The sequence below is a fragment of the Thermobia domestica genome, chromosome 1 (assembly GCF_964235325.1).
Source record: "Thermobia domestica chromosome 1, izTheDome1.hap1.1, whole genome shotgun sequence".
Lineage (NCBI taxonomy): Eukaryota > Metazoa > Arthropoda > Insecta > Zygentoma > Lepismatidae > Thermobia > Thermobia domestica.
The window spans coordinates 64,566,945-64,587,007 of record NC_137454.1 but is presented as its reverse complement, the minus strand read 5'-3'; the positions used below and the strand labels follow the sequence as shown (position 1 = coordinate 64,587,007).

The 20,063-nt window shown below is 32.8% G+C and overlaps 1 protein-coding gene across 2 annotated transcripts in view; it reads left to right on the top strand.

Annotated features, from left to right (window-relative positions):
- The window catches only part of LOC145685586 (CD109 antigen-like), a 203,408-nt gene that overhangs the window by 94,534 nt on the left and 88,811 nt on the right, over positions 1 to 20,063 (top strand). For both annotated transcript variants that reach the window (XM_081757975.1, XM_081757979.1), the window contains exons 3-5: positions 5,741 to 5,933; positions 14,120 to 14,344; positions 17,983 to 18,233. In XM_081757975.1, the coding sequence (XP_081614101.1) occupies positions 5,741 to 5,933; positions 14,120 to 14,344; positions 17,983 to 18,233 (669 nt within the window). The remainder of the gene's footprint in view (positions 1 to 5,740; positions 5,934 to 14,119; positions 14,345 to 17,982; positions 18,234 to 20,063) is intronic.

Below are 20,063 nucleotides of genomic sequence, written 5' to 3'. Positions count from 1 at the left end.
TAGGATTAGACCTTGATACGTACTACGTACAGTCACCAACAAAAGTTACATGTCGGGGAGGCTTGAAGTATGGCTCTTATTTTGTTCTTGTCCGCATTGTATTATAAATTGCGGCATCATTTCTTTAGAGTGTAGAATAGTAGCAATACATTTTTTTTTAACTCAAAATAAATTATTATATAATATTATAGTAACAACAACTGGAAGAACAATTTTGAGTCAGCTCAAATTGAGACCCGTCTTTATTATTTTTGTACTGTAACGCAGTGGTTCACAACCTTTTCGAATCTAGCTACTCTTTGAATGAATGCGTTTGTCTTTAGCGCCCCCCCCCCCCTTCCCGTCATCTTATCCCAAACTGCCCATGCAGAAGGCTGAACGTAATGCTTGGATGAAGGAGTATAGGAGCCAGAAAAGTACTTCAATCCTTAAATTCTATCTTGGAGAATATATTTACAAGGGGAAAGGAAATTTTGTTGCTATAATAATAATTATTATTTGTAAAAAAAAAAAAAGTCTATAAACTTTTGATAATTTGTAAAATACATAATGGATTTTTCGTCCAATAAAAATATTAAAAAAAAGTGTAAGAGCTCTCGAAATGTCAAACGGCACCTAAATAGTCTGTCGTCCCTTTTTGTTCCAGCTCCCCCTTTTTAAGTAATCACAGGTTGAGAATCACAGCTGTAATGGATTGACAGCCACCCATGGGAAAATCCTATTGCATGGGATTTTTGCCATTAATGTTTCGAATAAAGATAATGGGAATAACTTGCCTACATATATGGGATTTTTCATACGTATAAAATTCACGCCAACAAACCTCATTAGGGGCGAAAAATAAACATAGTGAGTGATCAAAAGGCATGAAATTAGTGTTAATTGTCAAATTTTAACCATATATATTCTTTTTTTTTTTTAATCAGGAAAGTTCATGTTACTGAGGAGGTGATTTGTGGAGTGTGTGATAACAAAGTTACTCAAAAAATTAACCTCCAAGGAACGAAAGTTGTACTCTGGCATTTAAATATAGAAGAAAATAATGAACAAATGAATGAAAAAAGTAAAATATCAAACAGGAGATAATCTTCAAAATGTTGGGGAACGAAGTTTTACTAGCATCATTAGGCTCAGTATGAGGGAATGACACAAAGATGTGATGGAGACTGCAATTTTGATAACAAAATATACTTGTTTTCGATTAGGGAAATACTTACTTAAAACTGTATTCTAGGCATGAAACACCGAATAGTTTCATTTTGATATTTATTATTATTATTATTATTATTATTATTATTATTATTATTATTATTATTATTATTATTATTATTATTATTATTATTATTATTATTATTATTATTATTATCTTGTAATTAGTCTAACGTGGGTAATTCAAAACCAAAATGGGACTTTTTGATTCTCGACATGGGGCTTTATAATTTTTCAGGTTGGCATCACTGATTGACAGTGAGTATACGAAACAACCTCCGATTTTTATTGATTTGTGGTTGTAAAATCTCAGATAATCTCAGATATTACTGTGAAGGTGTTATATCATTTCTGATTATTCAGCAAAGGTTTTAATAACGTATTACGAATTAGTGTGTGTAAATACACATTACCACAGTTTCTACCTAATAGCAAAGTTGACTGACTATATAATCAAGTAATTCACGTAGTACTGAAGAAAAAAACTATACAGTGTATAAGACAATAGCTCTGTTTGCCTGGATAAGAAAGCACAATCGAAAATAGTCCATTGTAAGATTGTCTGTTCCTGGGTATTGTTCATAACACTTCGACGGTTTACAGGAAGAAAGTTCGTCACTTGATTTTGAGGTCAAGTTTTGTAACTACATTTTAAGTGTCTTTTTTTTTTTTTTTTTTTTTCATACAGCAACAGCACACTTCAAAAATCCTATAAACCGTTATGTGTGCTTCATAAGCACTTATTATGAAGAAAAAAGGCAACGTACTGTTTACCAGATGTTATAAACTGTCTCCTTTCTGAAAGAATAAAAAATTGAATTTTAATATTATGTTCTTACAATTAAATTATTTTCGAAATAGTAGTGTAAATCCTTCACCAGATAATTGTGGACGTGAGTGCAATAGTGGTCTCTAACCAACAGTAATTTTACAATAAAAAACATAGGCTTAAGTTTGGCCATTCTCTTCTGAAATAATTTTACAAAGATTATTATTAGCAGATAGTACAGCGAACTGTCAGCTTCTATACTACACTGAAAATTTGTACTAGAAGTTGGGATATATATATATATATATATATATATATATATATATATATATATATATATATATATATATATATATATATATATATATATATATAATATTGCGATTTGGTTTTTATTTACGTTGTAGACCTAGGTTAGTTAAACCACTATTGCACCCAGGTCGACAATTATTCGATTTCGAAACTATACTATACATAAGTGTGCGGAGTCTTATAGAGCAGCTATTTTTCCAACCATCTGCCAGTATGTATCATAGCAAAAACGGTTAGGTGACATGACAATTCTCGTATCAGACCACGCTATCTTTTTCGTTTTTTGTGCATCACTATGGTTGCAGATCTTCCACTTCGATGTTTATCCGCCACCGAGGTTTTCCATTCTCGGAACTACTTTACCCATTTTCTAACATTGTGAATGTCAATTGTGTCATCTCCATATGGTTGCTGCCAGGGAGGTATGCAGGGGGCGGGTCCTGGGAATCCGAACTCCCGAATTTTAGTCTAATTTTAGAAGTGATTTTTGATATCATTTATCCTCATATTGAACTTGGACGTTCTCGAAAGAAATTCCTGCAGACGTCACTGCTCTCTGCCATGTATTTCCGGAGCTTGACAATCCTTATCTGTAAGAACTTGAGCACAATTCTGTTTTTCTCTGCTATCCATGTTATTATTATTATTATTATTATTTAGTTATTTGCAAATAAAAGCAAATTGTGCGTGAAGTTCCATTGAAATCCGATGAAATATAAAGAACTATTACGGTGAAGGAAGTAATTTCTAGATAACCTTTGTATCATGGATTCCTTTTGCACGTTCACTGAGGATTTTATTGGTTTCATATTGATGTATAAAATAATTTACTGATGGCTTTAACAAAAAGCAATATACGAAACATATGAAGAGAGATATAAAGTATAAAATTTCATGAAGCAAATACGAACTCAATCATTGTGAATCTATAATTCACATGTAATTCCTTCTGGAGGGGAATATCATATTCTATATCAATACCTATGTTGATTCTTTGCCCTTCTGTATTTCTTTAATTCTTTGTCTATTCACAATTGTTCTTTTCAGTGTAGCTTTATTTTGTTTTTACCAGTTTCGTAAACTCTCTCCCAGTTATTACAGCACAACATTAATGAATGTTTATCATAACTTTGTCTTATTATTATTATTATTATTATTATTATTATTATTATTATTATTATTATTATTATTATTATTATTATTATTATTATTATTATTATTATTATTATTATTATTATTATTTTAAATGAACCTCTTAACATTTTTGAGACTGGCTTCTGAGACATTTTCGGGTGGGCATGGCGGCTCAGTGGTAGAGTTTTTACCTCTGGTGCGTGAACCTCGGTTGCGGGGTCTGGTTCGATTTCCGGCCACGCAAGTTTGTGGTGGGCAACATCATGTTCGTGGATTTTCTTGGAGTACTACCGTTTCCTCTTACACTCCCATTGCACAAGTCATTCCTTTATGACATCATGATTCACTTGTCTTAATCATGTCTCCCTTAGTCTAAAAGACACAATGCTAGGACGTCAAACTGAAAGATTTCATTTCATTTATTAAAAGAAAATCAAATCTAGAAGTGCAAAAAAAAAAAAAAAAAAATGTACCATACAACAATTTCTATTCCTTTGTTTTCAAATAATAATAATAATAATAATAATAATAATAATAATAATAATAATAATAATAATAATAATAATAATAATAATAATAATAATAATAATAATAATTATTATTATTATTATTATTATTATTATTATTATTATTATTATTATTATTATTATTAACATTAAGTTACATTTTCAATATTTGCACTGGATTTACATTGTGTCAATTTATGATGTGAAGTATTTTCTTGAATAAAAAACTTCGAGGAATGGTTCTTTACGAAGTTCGACTTTACAGTGGGTGCACTCGTAGCAAGTGTTCTTCCATCTAGCCGTACCTTCTTTGAGCAGCCTGTAAACTTTTTGTTGCTTTCCTTTTCCGAAAATGGTGGAATTTTGTTCAAGAAAATGTTACCTTGGAGTCAGCCTATTTGCAGACCATAGAGGTCTTCATGGGCCCAGTGCCTTCAATTAATTTCATGAATTCGGAAAAGGCTGGTGTACAGTATGTAAGAATTGACTAAAACCATTAGATCGTCAAAATTGAATTGTATGATTGTGAGCATTTGCGCATCATCTATATACTGATAAAATTACAATTTATGAAATAATAATAATAATAATAAACAAGATCGTTAATACCATACAGGTATGAAGAAAAATCGATAAAATAAATTTTGAATGGAAACACGTATTTATATGTGATCCTCACTCAATCTACGGAAGTTTGATCACTCCGTACTTGTACATGATTATCATTGAAAGTATGAAAAAGACCTGCTTGAATGAAAGAGGACGTGTGGTGACCCAGGTGTCAAGACTACATAATAATAATACACAGTATGGCGCTAAATTCGTTGTACAAAAGCAGAGGAGTGATTCCTGAGAGTAAAACAAACAAAAAAAAAAAAAAGTTCCAATAAACATAGGGCGAAAATCTCATAGTTTACGTGTTATAGGCTGCCGAAAACATGAAAATATGAATTTTAAAGGTTCATAGTTCCAAATCTATGGGACCTACTGTATTCGGGTCAAGACTTCACTTAGGAACTAGTATGTGCTCTATCCAAAAATACATGTTTTAGAATCCTAAGGTACTCACTCAACAATTTTTATAGAGGTAGCTGGAGAGTACTTTGTATCATAGACCCGTAGTCAAACTCCCTCTATAAAAATTGTTATGGAAGCACCTCAGGATTCTGAAACGCGCATTTTTGGATAGAGCACATACTAGTTACCCCCTGCATTACCACTAATTTTAAGATATTTTCTAATTTTAGAATGAAACATAGTCCTTACCTTGTACTTATTGGTAGCTACGCCCTTCTGTGCACATACTCTTGAGTTAGATCTATGGATATAAACCCGTGCAATGGCTCGGATTCAACTTCTAATTCTTTTAAGCATTAGGGGAAACGCCACGCATGAGATAGGCTTAATTTTCAGCAGAAGTTTGCTATACGTCACCAAGAAAAGAATTCCTATGGTAATTGTTCGATATATTAATAATGGCATACTTGTAACATCTAACGGGTAATGGAAAAGCTATTTCGTGTTAGAAAATGTGGTTGTCGCTTAACTAACTTTTCTGTACAGAGAGAAATGGCGTCGTGTAAAGACAATTTTATGGTGGTTAGCGCAGCTGACTTCCCTGCTTCAAGACGTTTAAACAGTAAGTGTTTCCTCACATAACCTCAATGCTAAAAGGGAACCTCTTATTAATAATGTGTGTTGTTTTTAAGATAATGTTTTTTTATCCTTATTTTTAAAATTAAGTTTTATTCTATTATGTCTAGTTTATTTACACTTGAAACACATAATAAGCACGTCTTTTATTTTGCAGGTTTTATACAATAGTCGCACCAAAGACATTGCGTCCTAACACCGAATATCATGCAGCTGTTAGTCTTCAGGGAACTTCACAACCGACAACTGTTAAAGTTGAAGTCACAGGAACGCAGGACAGTGGTGGTAATTTCTTAACCAGTCAAACTGTTGTTGTGGAACCATATTCTACTCATATAATTAAGTTAGAAGTAAGTATTGAACAAAAATAAATCAATATTGTGAATATATTTTTTTTTAAAAAAAATAGTAAATTAATCTACTTGCGTATAGTGAATCATATCATTATTCGAATATTCGTGTGACATCAAGAAAACAAAATTTATTTTAACTCTTATTATTACTGTATGTAGTGGGCAGGCCGCTAGCCAGCCCAAAAATATAGGGGGTTCGGTAGAAGTTAGGGGGCCCGATCTAACCATATTATAGTTGATTTGCAAGCCTACTGTGGAAATTTTAGGGGGGCAGCAAAAATTTAGGGGGGACCGGCCCCCTCCCCCGTGGATACGGGTCTGTGTAGTGCACGCTTTTTTTTCTTTTTTACCCAAATCAGCTACACCGTTCACGAGAATCGAATTTTAACGACACTGTTGATCTTCACTAAATTTGACCATTTTAAAAATTATTATTTTCGTCTTCGAAGCTTACGGAATATCTAAGACTGTTTAGTATAGACCCCTAGTCATTTCCAATTTTAAGTGATTTTTGAGTCATTTATTACTTTAGGATTTTCCCCCTTAATGTAATTTGGTGTTGTGCAGTGCCTAATTTCACAGTCACCATTAAGGGGTCATCTAATAGGCCATTAGTGACCTTTACGTCAATTGGTCTAAACTAGGCTTGTTCCTTAAAAAAAAGTCAGCTTTTAACTTTGTCTATATTTAGGCCTACTCTTCGTTGACCAGTTATCGTCTCCGACTTCTACATGATGTAGACATTTTTTTAATATTTTGTTAGTTTCAAATTATTTTTTACTACTAAATTTGTTGGTTTCAGTCTTTGGATCTCAACCGAATTTGGCAGGTCACTTTAAACAGACCAGAGCAATCCCAATCAGCCTTAAGCCAATGATGAAAGGCACACTGCCTACAGGTAGAGCATTGCAAAGGTCTTCTATATGGTGATTGATATAACATTTACATTTATTAAATTATAGCAATAGTTGTTTTTGCGTTATGTAAATATATTTTGAAGAAGTGGAATACTGAATTTCATGATCTTATCATTATTATCTTTTTAGTTATAATCAATTACACCTTTTTTATTATTCAAATAGGGATAGTTGTCTTGGACGGCATGGCAGGTATTGTGGAGTGCAGCCTTAAGGTCGCCTCTATCTGCCAATACGCAATGGTACTGTACAAGTAGGGTAAAGTAAGGTATATTCGTGGTATAAGTAATTTCGTGATAGTTTTTTAAGCAACTGTAGCAAAGAAACTTATCCCAATAAGATTTCCATTTCTTGCCACAAGATTGAGCATGGATCCAGTTTTATGTGTAGGCCGGCGCCGCTGGGCCATGTGCACAAATAGGTTTGAAGGGAAAGAAACAAGACAGAGGAAGGAGTATTGTTTACATTTTGAGGAAGATTGTGTCACGTCTGTTATTTTCATGAGATAACAACAAAAGCAAAACGAGGCACGTAAATATTGGTGTTTGATTTCATAACTGATATATTAGTTTAATTTTCTGCGGTAGTAGTGTGTCTGTGTGTCGCTTTTTAAACATTTTAGACTCTTAAGAACACATGTAAAATTCTTAATGAATATTTGTATTTATGGAAAAGTTGCCAAGTAGCTTGAAATCAGGGCTTCATTTCTGCTAAGAAGGTCAAATTTTCGTAGTTATCGTTTTACAGGATAGTAGCTTAATAAATATCACGTGTAATTATCAGTCTGATTCTAGTGTAGAGGCTATCACGAAATTGCCTTACTGTAACGAAATTACCTGTCCTTCATGACAATAAAAATACCTCGTCCACAGTATTCACATATTAAATTAACTGCGCACGCAATTGAAAACTCCATCAACGATAAATAATTGCGTAAAGCTTGGATACGGCTATAGCCCTACGGTAAAGTAAATCAGGAGTTTCGCATACAAGATTGCTAAATCAGCAAAAAGAATTTTAAAAAAATCACTAACACTGAAAGTAAATGTGCAAATAAATGGTGGTGGGGTGAGTTCAAGAAAAGATACGGACTAAATCTGAGAGTTCCGTTCAAAAGACGAAAGCAGAGAGATTCATAGGCAAAATATCTGAACGAACTTAGTCCTACTACTACTGACAAGTTAGTCGACTGAGAAAGCTCTCGGTCTCTTACCCTACTAACGTGCAAAATAGTAACTCTGCTGATCAACCTTAGAGTTCACGATTTTCCTATAACAATAAAGCTAGGCCTATCCTTTAGAAACAGGCAATTCGTGATGATGATTGGGAATGTGATGTGTATGGTGAAATCTATGAAGACAATGCGCATGATAATTCAGGGGATAAATGGATCCAATGTTCTTTCTGTTTAGTGCCATACAATGTGCGTTGTCAAAAGCAGGACGACAGGTCGGGTGTGTTCATGTGTTCATGTGTGATTCTTGCGTCACAACTCCTTCAAGTTCTGATGAGGACTGACTGTTACACGAACTTCGTTTTTTGTTCGTGATTGATCTAATATGTGTGCTTGTTTCTATGTGTGATTTTGCTATTAAGAATTGATGAGGCATATTTACATACCCACGTCATAGTGGATAAGCCCTAGGTAGTCCTGTCAATTAGAGTTAGCGTATTTTGTGTATAAAACGCTTTATAACTGGAAGGCGCTTCCTTCTTGCTGATATTTCATTCTTATATTCAATCAGCATTATTATATTGTACTAATTACAGTGTTATCACGAATATACCTACCCACTATCACGAACTTTCCTTACCTCTCACGAAATTACCTATGCATGTATTCATTTTATAAACTAACTTGATACACACTACAGATTGTATGGAGAATAAACAATACAGCGGAACAGTATAAAGCAATGTACGCACTATCTATATGCAGCCTTACTTTTCGCTTAGATTTTACCTTTTAGTAGAAATATCGACTTTATAGTGATTTATCACGAATATACGTTACTTTACCCTATCTGCACTTTTTCCGAAGGCTTTAAAAATTGCAGTTTTCTACCTTTTGTTTGTTTGTTTTGCTTCGTTGTGTATGTATTATGAAATGATTTTTTTTTTCATTCAAAACAATTTAAAGACTGGAACAAGAGTTCATTATATGCATTGTAAATGTGATACAATTAGATGGCAGCACCTGCTAATTTGTTCCACTTGTTTCGATTTTGACACTTGCCTTCGGAGGCAATCAGAGCACATAGAATAACATATTCATGGTGGCACGCCTTATTTTCCATGATATCTCAAAGTAGCTCTCGCAGAAAATTGATTTTTTCATATTTATGTCTTTTCCAGAAGAAATTAAATAAATATGAATAAACAGAATTTTAGTAACTGCAAAACAACCGCGGCGAGTCTTGAATTTGCCGTATATCTACCTTTGTTACTGAACAGACGGTCCACGTCCACTTCTGTTTACATAGCACGTAAACTTACTAACAAAACTGAGATAATGTTAATAAAGAAAGCGGAAGATACATTTTGTCATCTTTATAGTAAGAAATATTGTTGAAGGACATTTCGGTACTTCGTTGTATAACGGAGTAATGAAGTTAAGAGCTATGTAATTTAGTTGTACTCATGCGTACACTAAAGAAGAAGAAAGAGTCTAAAGCTTTCGTTTCTGTTTGAACTTGCAAATCCTTGGAAATTGTTGTGGATAGTGGTTGGCTGGCATGCTCGAGCGGTTGAACGTATTAGTTTGGAAATTGCAAAACTTGTCTGCCGCGAGTTTGAATTTCGCTTAGGGCATAAGTCAGTGGTGTTACTCTCCCCTAGGGCTTGAGCGCAACTCAAGTTTACTATTCTGCACCACAAGTTTAACATTTTATCACTAAAATTGATCATTGTCTCCTAAAATTACCATTGTGCTCCCAAATTTAGGTACCATTCTTTCCTCAAACTTTATCATTCTCCTACTAAAATTACTATTCTGGCAGTGGCGGAAAATCCAGGGCGCAGCTAGAACCCACACTATGATACGTGTATAATGAATTTACTAGAAACTTTCGAAAATATATAAATAATAGCTTAAATTATTTTTGTCACTCAAAAAACTGGGGGGAGGGCGCTATACCCCCCCAGCCCCAGACCAGATCTATCAGTGTAATTCTCCTCTCAAATTAGCTGTTCTGCACCCAAATTTACATTTCTCCCGCAAATTTACCAGTTTAATTGTACCATTTTCAATGAAAAACTATGTTCTTCGTTCCAAATATTCTCATGGGTGTAACCCGCGCCCTCAAACTCTCTGTGGGCAGCCATGGCATAAGTATTATGTATTGTTCTTTATTCATTTTGTTATCGTTTGTTTCTAATAGTCTCTTTTAGCTTAAGAGATAACCATTGGACATAAAATATTCATGAAAAAGTCCTTGAGTAGAGAGTGTTATTTCCTCACATTCGTTTGCCGTTTTTTTGTGTGTGTATATATAGGTATTTCTCGTGGCTTTTGCGTTAATTCATGTTCCGAATAATAACTATTGTAACTATCTTTGAAGAATCCAAAGATTTATCGCTGAAGGAACAAAATCTCATCATTGGATCCTATTCTTTGCCGAGCCAATGCAGTCTGGATTACTCATATCACCCACTTCCTAAAGACTTACTAAAGAAAATACCACAAAATAGTAGAATAGTTCTCCGCGTGGTAGCGAGGTTTATTTCTTCCGTTTCTTAATTCTCGTCCTTTGTGCTTGTCCACTGTTGACAACCAAAAACGTTAGTTTAGTTGATTTTGCTTTTTGTTCAAAGGGGACATTCATATAATATTATTTATTGTGAACATAACAAGAACAAAGATAACAACTTTGTGTTTCATCAATTAACACGGAAATCCAGGCCCATATTTATATACTGTGCGCCCCTGTGCTCTAAATACTTTGCCCCCTTCATCCCCGCATAAACTTACGTCTCAAACAAGGAAACAAACCGTGATTCTGCAAACATACCAGCTAATAACATGGGGGCATTTTAAAAATAATCGAAAACGACAAATATTAAAGTTGAATTCATAGTTTTGGGGAGTCGCTGAGATGAATAGTAACAGTTTTAATCCAGTTCAACTTCAAGGTCTTCCAGGGAGGGGGCGAGATTTTGAAAGTAAGAGAAAACGACAGATCTTAGTGTTGAATTCACAGTCTTCGAGGTCGCTGAATTTAACGGTATCAGTTCTCATGATGTTCAAGTTCATCCTCACCCCTTAGATGGGGGTGGGAGAGGATGACTTTTTAAAAATAATCAGATAAGCTAGCTAATTAATAACTACTGTAATCGGAACGAATTAAACACACTAACATGTTTTCTCGCGCTTGCGCGGGACTCTGCGGGTTGCTAGTTTTAAATATTATTTTATTGTGAATCTTTAAAAGAATTCCAAAATTTTGCCGCCCCCTAAATTCTGCCGCCGTGTGCTCGAGCACAGAATAGCACTTACCTAAATACGGGCCTGCGGAAATCTCACGAATTCCAAAGGAGGTATGGCCAAGTCACTTAGTTTTCCAAACACTCTTTTATGCTCTGGTTAACCTAGTACAGTTAGAAAATTTTCCTCCTATAGATTAACGAGAGATTCAATTTGAAAGTTTGGTATAATATCATAGAATCAGAATCGAGACCAGTTGGTTTATGGTTAACTAATTAAGTTTTATCTGCGTACTAAGTTTCATTAGCACTCTACTAATTCTGAGAAACCGGAGCTTCAAATTTCATCTAATTATTATCGCATTCGGGATATAGGAAGAATTTATTAAACTTACAAACTCAAATTCTTCGTCTGACTCTGCCTTCTCTCTTGAGCACATGAGAATGATCACGTTATCGTCACGTTCGTACTTGCTAGTGATTATTTCGGACATATATTTTGCGAACTCCGTCACATCCTTCTGCAATGAGATTTCTTCGCTCTTTCTTCAGATTAGTCATATTGAGCGAATTGAGAGGTATGTCTTAAAAACGGTCCATAGCAGTTGATGATATTCCTTGAAATTTCTAAACTTCCGATCTGGCCTACTGTTTTTCATAAAGTGCTGATAAGTATAGGGCCATCTGAGAAGTGTTGTTTTTGAGTTTTGTTTTTTCTGAATTAGTGAGGGCTGCAATAATGAAATTTTGTTCGGAGATTCGACTCTGATTCGGCTACCGTAACCCAGTGTTTGCAACTGCTCTAGATGTCTACATTCTTAAGATGTTCAAATCGTTTTTCTCATTAGAAGCTGAAGTTATTTTAACTTTATTGTATTATTCAGAGCATACGGAGGTATTTGGGAAACTAACTGCTTGACCATACCTCCTTTGGAACCAGGGTTGGCAAAAAAAAAAAAAGTTTTTTTTTGGTTTAAACCAGGTTTTTTTGGTTTAAATAATTGCTCTAAATAAGCTTGTTTCGTCTCGGTGTTAGTATGCAACAACCGGGTTATGCTGGAAGCGTTCACATAAGCTTAAAGCGGAATCCAAACCGCTCCTCGGCTTACATCCAAGAGAAATTGTCCTCCATTTGAACTCGAAACCGGGACTATTTGGCCACAAATGCGATACGTCTGCCGACTCACTCACGAAGGATTCCTGATAAAAATACGTTGGACTGATTTTTACATATTTGTTAATATAATCGTCAAGTCATTTCAGAAGGACAAAAAAATAAATAATTGCACAGTGGAACCATTATACAGAATTACATATGGACAATTTTAAAGTACTACAGAGTACAGTTAAGAACTAATTTAGTCCAAATCAGTTCAGTACGTCTTTTATTAGTCCAAGTTAAAGAAATATAACGACTTACTTTGCATATCAGCAAGAATCCGAATTATTTGAATTATTTGAGTCCACTTTGGCTCTGACCCATTTATACATAAATAGTTACCAAAGATTCTTGTGATTTCAATAATTATCTCTCGTGGGGTTTTTGTATGACCCCCTTCCCCAAAAAAGTACGGCATTTCGATGTATTTTATCAATAGTAAACATTATTAAAGCAAAACAATGTTTAGAATTTTCCTTTGGTTGCATAACGATAATAACAAACTATTAAAAAATCACAAAAGAAACACCCATAAAGTTAATATAAAAAAAGGTTGCTTTTGTAATATAATCTCTTTGAGTAATGAATGGGGAATTTAGGTCTGAATATAGTACGAATAATATATGGGAGTGAAACGTGATAACCCACAAATGTGTGTTCATCAAAAGATTTTACGAATAGTTACACTTTTACGAACATTTTTCGTTTTTTGGTTTAAACCAGCCAACCCTGTTTGGAACTCAACGAGGTTCTCGTGTACGTCTTACACAGTAATTTATTTATAAAATATTATAGTAATTGAAAAAAAATAATAGCAACTCCATATAATTTTACGCGTTTACGATGTTTAATAAGAAGTTTCTACATGTACAGATACAGATACATACATAAACATAATACCCTGAAAATACATCAATTTAAAGAAAGTTTTATACAGAATGCAAATTAAGTTACAGAAGTTACATACATCTATAACAATGGATGATACTTTACAAAATGTGACAGTCATTGTTAATGAAGTAAAATTAGGTTTGTACAAAATGACTTTGACTTGAGTTAATACTTAAATGGATATCCACGCGAGTTGATAATGAGATTGCACCATTTTGGCGTGAAATTCACTCAGTTTTGCAGTAGCTCTACTTGAATGCAATGTTGCCAGACATCGTTAATTGCTTTAATTAACTGATTTGTTGTAGATGTCCTTGCGTAAACTATAACCTTCAAATCACGCCTCAATAGGGTTTAAGTTCGGCGAATTACCATAATACTAACTTAATTTGCATTCTGCATAAAATTTCCTTTAAATTGATGTATATTTCATTTTATATTTGTGCTTAGTTATGTAGAAACTTATTAAACCTTATGAACGGAGTTGCCATTAATTTTTCCATTACTGTAGGTTGAGTTACTTCTCTTCTTGTTCTATAGTATAAAGAGAAGTAGGAAACAATCTTTCTTCTTCTTTCTTTTAAAATTCGCCTATTGAAGGTAGATAATTTTGCCATTCTTATTTCTAATTTTGTATGCGTTTTGATTTTAGAGCTAAAACATTTGTTTCTATAATGAAATTGATTTTGTTAGCATTAAAAACTTACGAAGTCGAGGTTTTGATTTTAATATTACTATCAAAAATATTTTGCGAAAATTATTGATTATATACTCTTGTCAACTTCTTTTTTCAGATTGGTGATTTGGGACCAGGATCATATAACTTATCCGCAAGAGGCACTAATGGGTTGGAGTTCGAAAATACAACACGCCTTGATTATGTGCATAAAAGTTATTCTGTGTTCATACAAACTGACAAAAGTGTGTACAAACCAGGTCAGAAAGTGTTATTCCGAGCTCTTGTTCTGAATACGCACCTGAAACCATCTGTTACTGGTGCCCTGGATGTTTATATTAAAGTACGTGTTTTAAAAAAAATCATACTTAAAATCTTATTCCTTTTCTTGTTTTGTATCTTAATGTAGTATATATAGTAACAGGTAACGTTACATACACCCGTGATCGTAACGAAGGAATAAAGAAGAAATGTCATGGTAACATATTTGGTTACCATAATTATCTTTACACATGTATGGGCTCATGTTACATTTACCAGCACAGTCCAGTCCAGGTGGTCCTCTAAGAAAATCAATTCTATGAAGCAGATAGACGTGAAATATTGATATCATAGTATGACTATATTAGCATTAATAGTTAGACGACGTAAGGAAGAAAATAGAAGCTTGTGGATTATTTGCAATGATAGGGCCTACCTGTAATTGATATTCAATAATAATAATAATAATAATAATAATAATAATAATAATAATAATAATAATAATAATAATAATAATAATAATAATAATAATAATAATGACCAGTGGCTCTTAAGAGAAGTTACTTCGGCAAGAATTCAAATTCTATCTGTACAACCAAACGATGAAAGCTTATCTAATATAATAATTCTTGTATACAGCTTTCTGAAGTGGTATGAAGTTTTTTTCCCCCTTAGACTGTAGTAATACAGTTTAAATTTTTTATCAATGTGACTTCCTCCAAGATCCACCGCTGCTTTGTATTATTAGTGATATACAGACATTTATGATTTTGTATTGCAGTTTCTTCATGGAGTTGATTTTCCTTAATCAAAATCAGGCTAGACTGGAGTACGGTAGTCATTTCGTAATTTCCTGCCGTTTGCTATGGGATCATCATTTTCTTTTTTTATATACATACGATCTGCTCACTCTGTCCTTTGTCACTGTTCTTTTACTGGCGATTTTTTTTTTTTTTTTTTGGTCATTTTCATCTGTTAAAAACCTAATACCATCTGTATTATTGTAATATTTAGCAATCCGGGACGTAACACTATTTCCGCATTGTATTTGGTATTCTTAGCGTTTGTTATACACACACAAGAAAAAGAAGAAGAAAATAAACACTACAAAAATGAACTGAAATTGTGAGAAAGCACTGCTTGCTCATTTCGACATAAAACTATATAACACACATATACATAATTAAATATTGTGATCCCAATTCGATTAAATTTACTTTAATACCAACACCAAAACTTTACGATAGTTATCTCCGGAAATTAAACTATTTTTGTTCCTTTTGAACTTTTTATTTCCTTAATACTCATTATTCATTTCACAGAAATTAAAAATACACTTTCATCAACTATGGCTTCCTCACTTATTACGTCATAACAGCATAAATAAAACAAGTTGAAACAAGTCTGGCCACAAGATTTGTTATCATAAGGTACCGGACCATTATTCTTATTGCCCTATAACTAAATATACATAAACGTTATCGCTGCAACTTAGATATTGGAGAGTAAAAAGAGGAACGAGAGTGAGTTCTTATGTTTCACATCATGTGTGTTACGAATGAATAGTTGAAACTTTACTTTAGTCATTGTTTTATATCTAAGTCTTCAGTTATTTGTGTATACAAATTTTTCGCTAGTAAATTCATTTAAGCCCCAAATGCCAACGTTTAGAGATCTTCCCGGATACAAAATATGACACCCGCATCCACAAATCTTTATCTGCATTTGCGGATAACGAGATAACGGATATATTCATCTTATTTGTTCTATAACAGTTACGATGTCAAAAAAAAAAAAAAAAAAATAAATAAATAAATAAAAATAAAAATAAAAAAATATAAAAAAATTAAAAAAAATAAATAAACTATTGATTGTAAATACGTACTTTGTAGTTGTGTAAATTCTATGAAAATGATATCGATCAAATTTGAGTTGACGTTAAATACAATCCTCTTTGGATTATAAATTAATATGCTTATTAAAATGCAATAAATTCCATGTAGACACAAATAACAAAATTATAGAATCAAAATATGTAGTTGCTCAAGACACTACGTAAAGTATTACTAACAAGAAAATTACCAAGTTGGTATTACACTCAAGTAATTTCAGATCACATTGTTTTATTTTTTATCCCGTCACATAAAACATAAGCCCCTTTACTCAGTACACAAAAGTAAAAATAATAATAAAAAAAAATCACTGAGGAAGAAGAATCAGCTGACTCAATACGAACTCAGATTAAAAAAGCAAAGAAAGAAAAAAAATCAAAAACGAAACAGTTTTGTTGACCCATTAATAATTATAGTATTTCAAAAAATGATCATAAAAATCATTGTCTTTCCACGAGAATCCGCCATTTTATCCACAGTCCACAAAAAAGGAAAAATATATCCGCATCAACACAAACCTCTGCCGATGTTACCTATGTCGTACTTTAACAGAGGGCAAAGTTGTTGCTTTGTTATTATTATTATTATTATTATTATTATTATTATTATTATTGTTGTTATTATTATTATTATTATTATTATTATTATTATTATTATTAGTAGTAGTAGTAGTAGTAGTAGTAGTAGTAGTAGTAGTAGTAGTGGTAGTAGTAGGAGGAGGAGGAGCAGGAGGGGAAGGAGGAGTTATTTTTCAAAACAAGAAAACTAATAGTTTTCGTAGAAAATTAAGCGACACTTCCAGTCTTCTTTAGTTTAAAGTATTCCTTCTATTTTTTAAATAAAAAAATACTACTACATGTTATACCCAATGCTGATTCTACAGTGAAGTTAACAATAATTAATCTGATCTGACCTAATGTGCCCAAGACGTAGTACAATTTTACTGTTTTATATATATATCTTGTTAGTTCTTTACGTAAAGGGGTGTCATAATAAGAATTTAATTAAAGGGATTACAGTAATATTAGAATAAAAATAATACTGGTTGAAGACAAAAGAAAACATTTAATATATATATTCTCGACTTAATGGCGTTGAATGCTTCCATCTGCAAAGAATTCTTTTATTATTATGAAACTGGAATTTTAATATTCTGATTTTCTGATTTCGTGAAAATTAGATTTCATGATACATGATTTTAATGTTTAATCCATTGGCTGTATGTTTGTGGATGGACAAAATGTAGTTACAGAAATTTCCCGTCTCACCTACCTTTGTCCTGTTTCCTTCTATAAACTCAAATATTAGCATGTATGTTGCATAAGACTCAGTCATATACAGGAACATATTTCGTAGTAGTGTTTGCTACTTAAGTTCACTCAAACATTAGAGGAATATTCTTAACATTTGTAGTAAATGATTACAAAATGTTGTGTGTTGTCCCCTTTTTTGTGAAAAATCACTTTTAGAAGAAACCCCGCCTGAATGAATGTTAATTTTTAGAAAACGCATGTGCCAATGGGTTAGTAATCAAAATTAATTTGAGGAATATTAAATTTATATTTAATGCAAATTTATCTTGAAAAATCAAGGGACATTTAACTAGCCTTGAAGAAGAAATCTGTAGAATCACATAAACTTAAGATGGCGTAGGTAGTCAACACCGTTAAGTACATTTGATAATATGTATCATTTTTTTCTTTCTTTCGAACATTATTTTATTTGAAATCTCTTTTTCAAATAAATATATAAATAAATAAATATAAATAAGTAAATAATGATTGTTTCCATCACCGGAATTGTTATATATTGTCATTTTCATTTACAGGATGGCAAAGGAAACAGAGTGAAACAATGGAACCGTGCACTAACAACGAAAGGTGTGTTTTCTGGCCAACTGCAGTTGTCAGACAATCCTGTGCTCGGAGATTGGAGTTTAACCGTATCCGTTTTGGATCAGACTTTCAACAAAACTTTCCAAGTTGCTGAATATGTTTTGCCGAAATTTGAAGTCACCATAGATGTTCCTCCGTATGCGACGTTTAAGGATTCCAAAATAGCAGCTACAGTTCATGCAAAGTAAGGGATCAGGTAAAATAGAAAGTAACCTGTAAAAATTTCTTAAGAAAGGATCAACAGTAGTTTCAGAAAATGAGGCATTATTGGAAACACAGTATTTACATAATTTCAAATTTATAGATTCTGTATTTCCATGTTTGACATTAGTTATAAATTGACAGAGAAAACATAGCAGATTATTTGTTAAAATGCTTGTTTAGCTTAGTATGCACAACAGATACATTTAAGATGTACTTTATTTTAAGGACCATTTCTTTTTCCATTCATTTTAGTTTTGTTCACAAGAGTCACCTTTCTAATAAAAATTTTCCTATAAGTAATACTTGTAAACTGGCTTCTTTGAAAACTAAGATTCGAAAATTTAAAGAAATGTGCTCCTGTTATATTTTGCAAATTTTTCAGGGATAAACAAAACCTTAAAATTTCTGATAACTTAGTTTCATAATAGCCTTGTTTGTAAGCAAGGCTGTTTTTTGTTAGTCATTCTTGCTTCAGTACAATTTATATGAAGAAATGTTGCTTTACTAAGAATCTATTTTTACTACGTGCTGATAATGGACGGCACCTTACGAACTATGCATACGAGGTCTGTTCAGAAAGAAACCGACCTTTCAAAAAAAAATATCATCAATGAAACTCCTTAACTTGCTGTTTGCCAGCGCTACGTAATGGAATTCTTCCCAAGCATTTAAACAATAATTGCATAACCTTGTATCATTGTGAAACTACGACCGTTGGAATGAAGTTGTGTTTTGTATTATAGCGATTTTGTGATATTACGAAAATAAAGATTTTGAAAGATCAGTGTGTGCTTCAAATTTTGTTTTGAATTGAGCAAGACATTTACAGATATTTTGAAAATGTTGCAGAAAGTGTACTATGATAAATGTACGAGCCGAAACCAGTATTATGAGTAATTTCAGCGTTTCAAAGCAGAAAGAACATTCATCGAAAACGAGGCAAAACCTGGACGCCCATCATGTAATGACTTTCACGGTCAGAAAGTGCGCGATGTTGTACGGAAAAATCGTCGTTTGACCGTCCGCGAAATAGCTGAGGAAGTAGAAATCAATAAATCCTCTTGTTGTGTGAAAAACTGAATATGCGTCGTGTTGTTGTAACTTTCGTTACACGGTTGCTAACAAATAAACAAAAAGAAACACGTGTGTAAATCTGTGAAGATATTTTGAGTCGTGTAAACGAAGACGATATCTTCTTGAAGACATTACATGATGAAAAAAATAAAAAAATTAAAAAAACCGCCGAAACGAAACAAAAGAAAACAAAAATGAAATAAAATAAATAAAAAATAAAACAAAATAAAATATTAAAACAAAAAGAAGTAATGTCGCTTAAACGTTAATGCGATGGTTATCTTTTTCTTTTGATTTTTTAATGTTATGAATATGTCCCTACGTCCCACATGGTCGAATCATTAACAAATAATATTATTTAGAAGTGATGAAGCGGTTGAGGGAGGTTGTGAAGAAGAACAGACCGGAAACTTGGAAAAATAGAACATGAATGCTGCATCATGACTATGCTCCTAGCCATATGGCATTCCTTATTAGGGAGCTTACGGCGAAGAACAACGCGGCTGTTGCACCACAATCAAACTTATTCACCTAATTTAGTATCTGCAGATTTCTCTCTAAGAGATAAAAAAACCACTACAAGAATGCTTGGCTGTTTCAAACAGTAAGTTTCAGGATGGATTCCACCAGTGGAAGACGCGCTGCAAACAATGTAAGAGCAAAGAAAACTATTTTGAAGGAGATAAAACTGAATAACTTCCACAAACGGGAAGTACTATCATATTTAAAAAGCTTG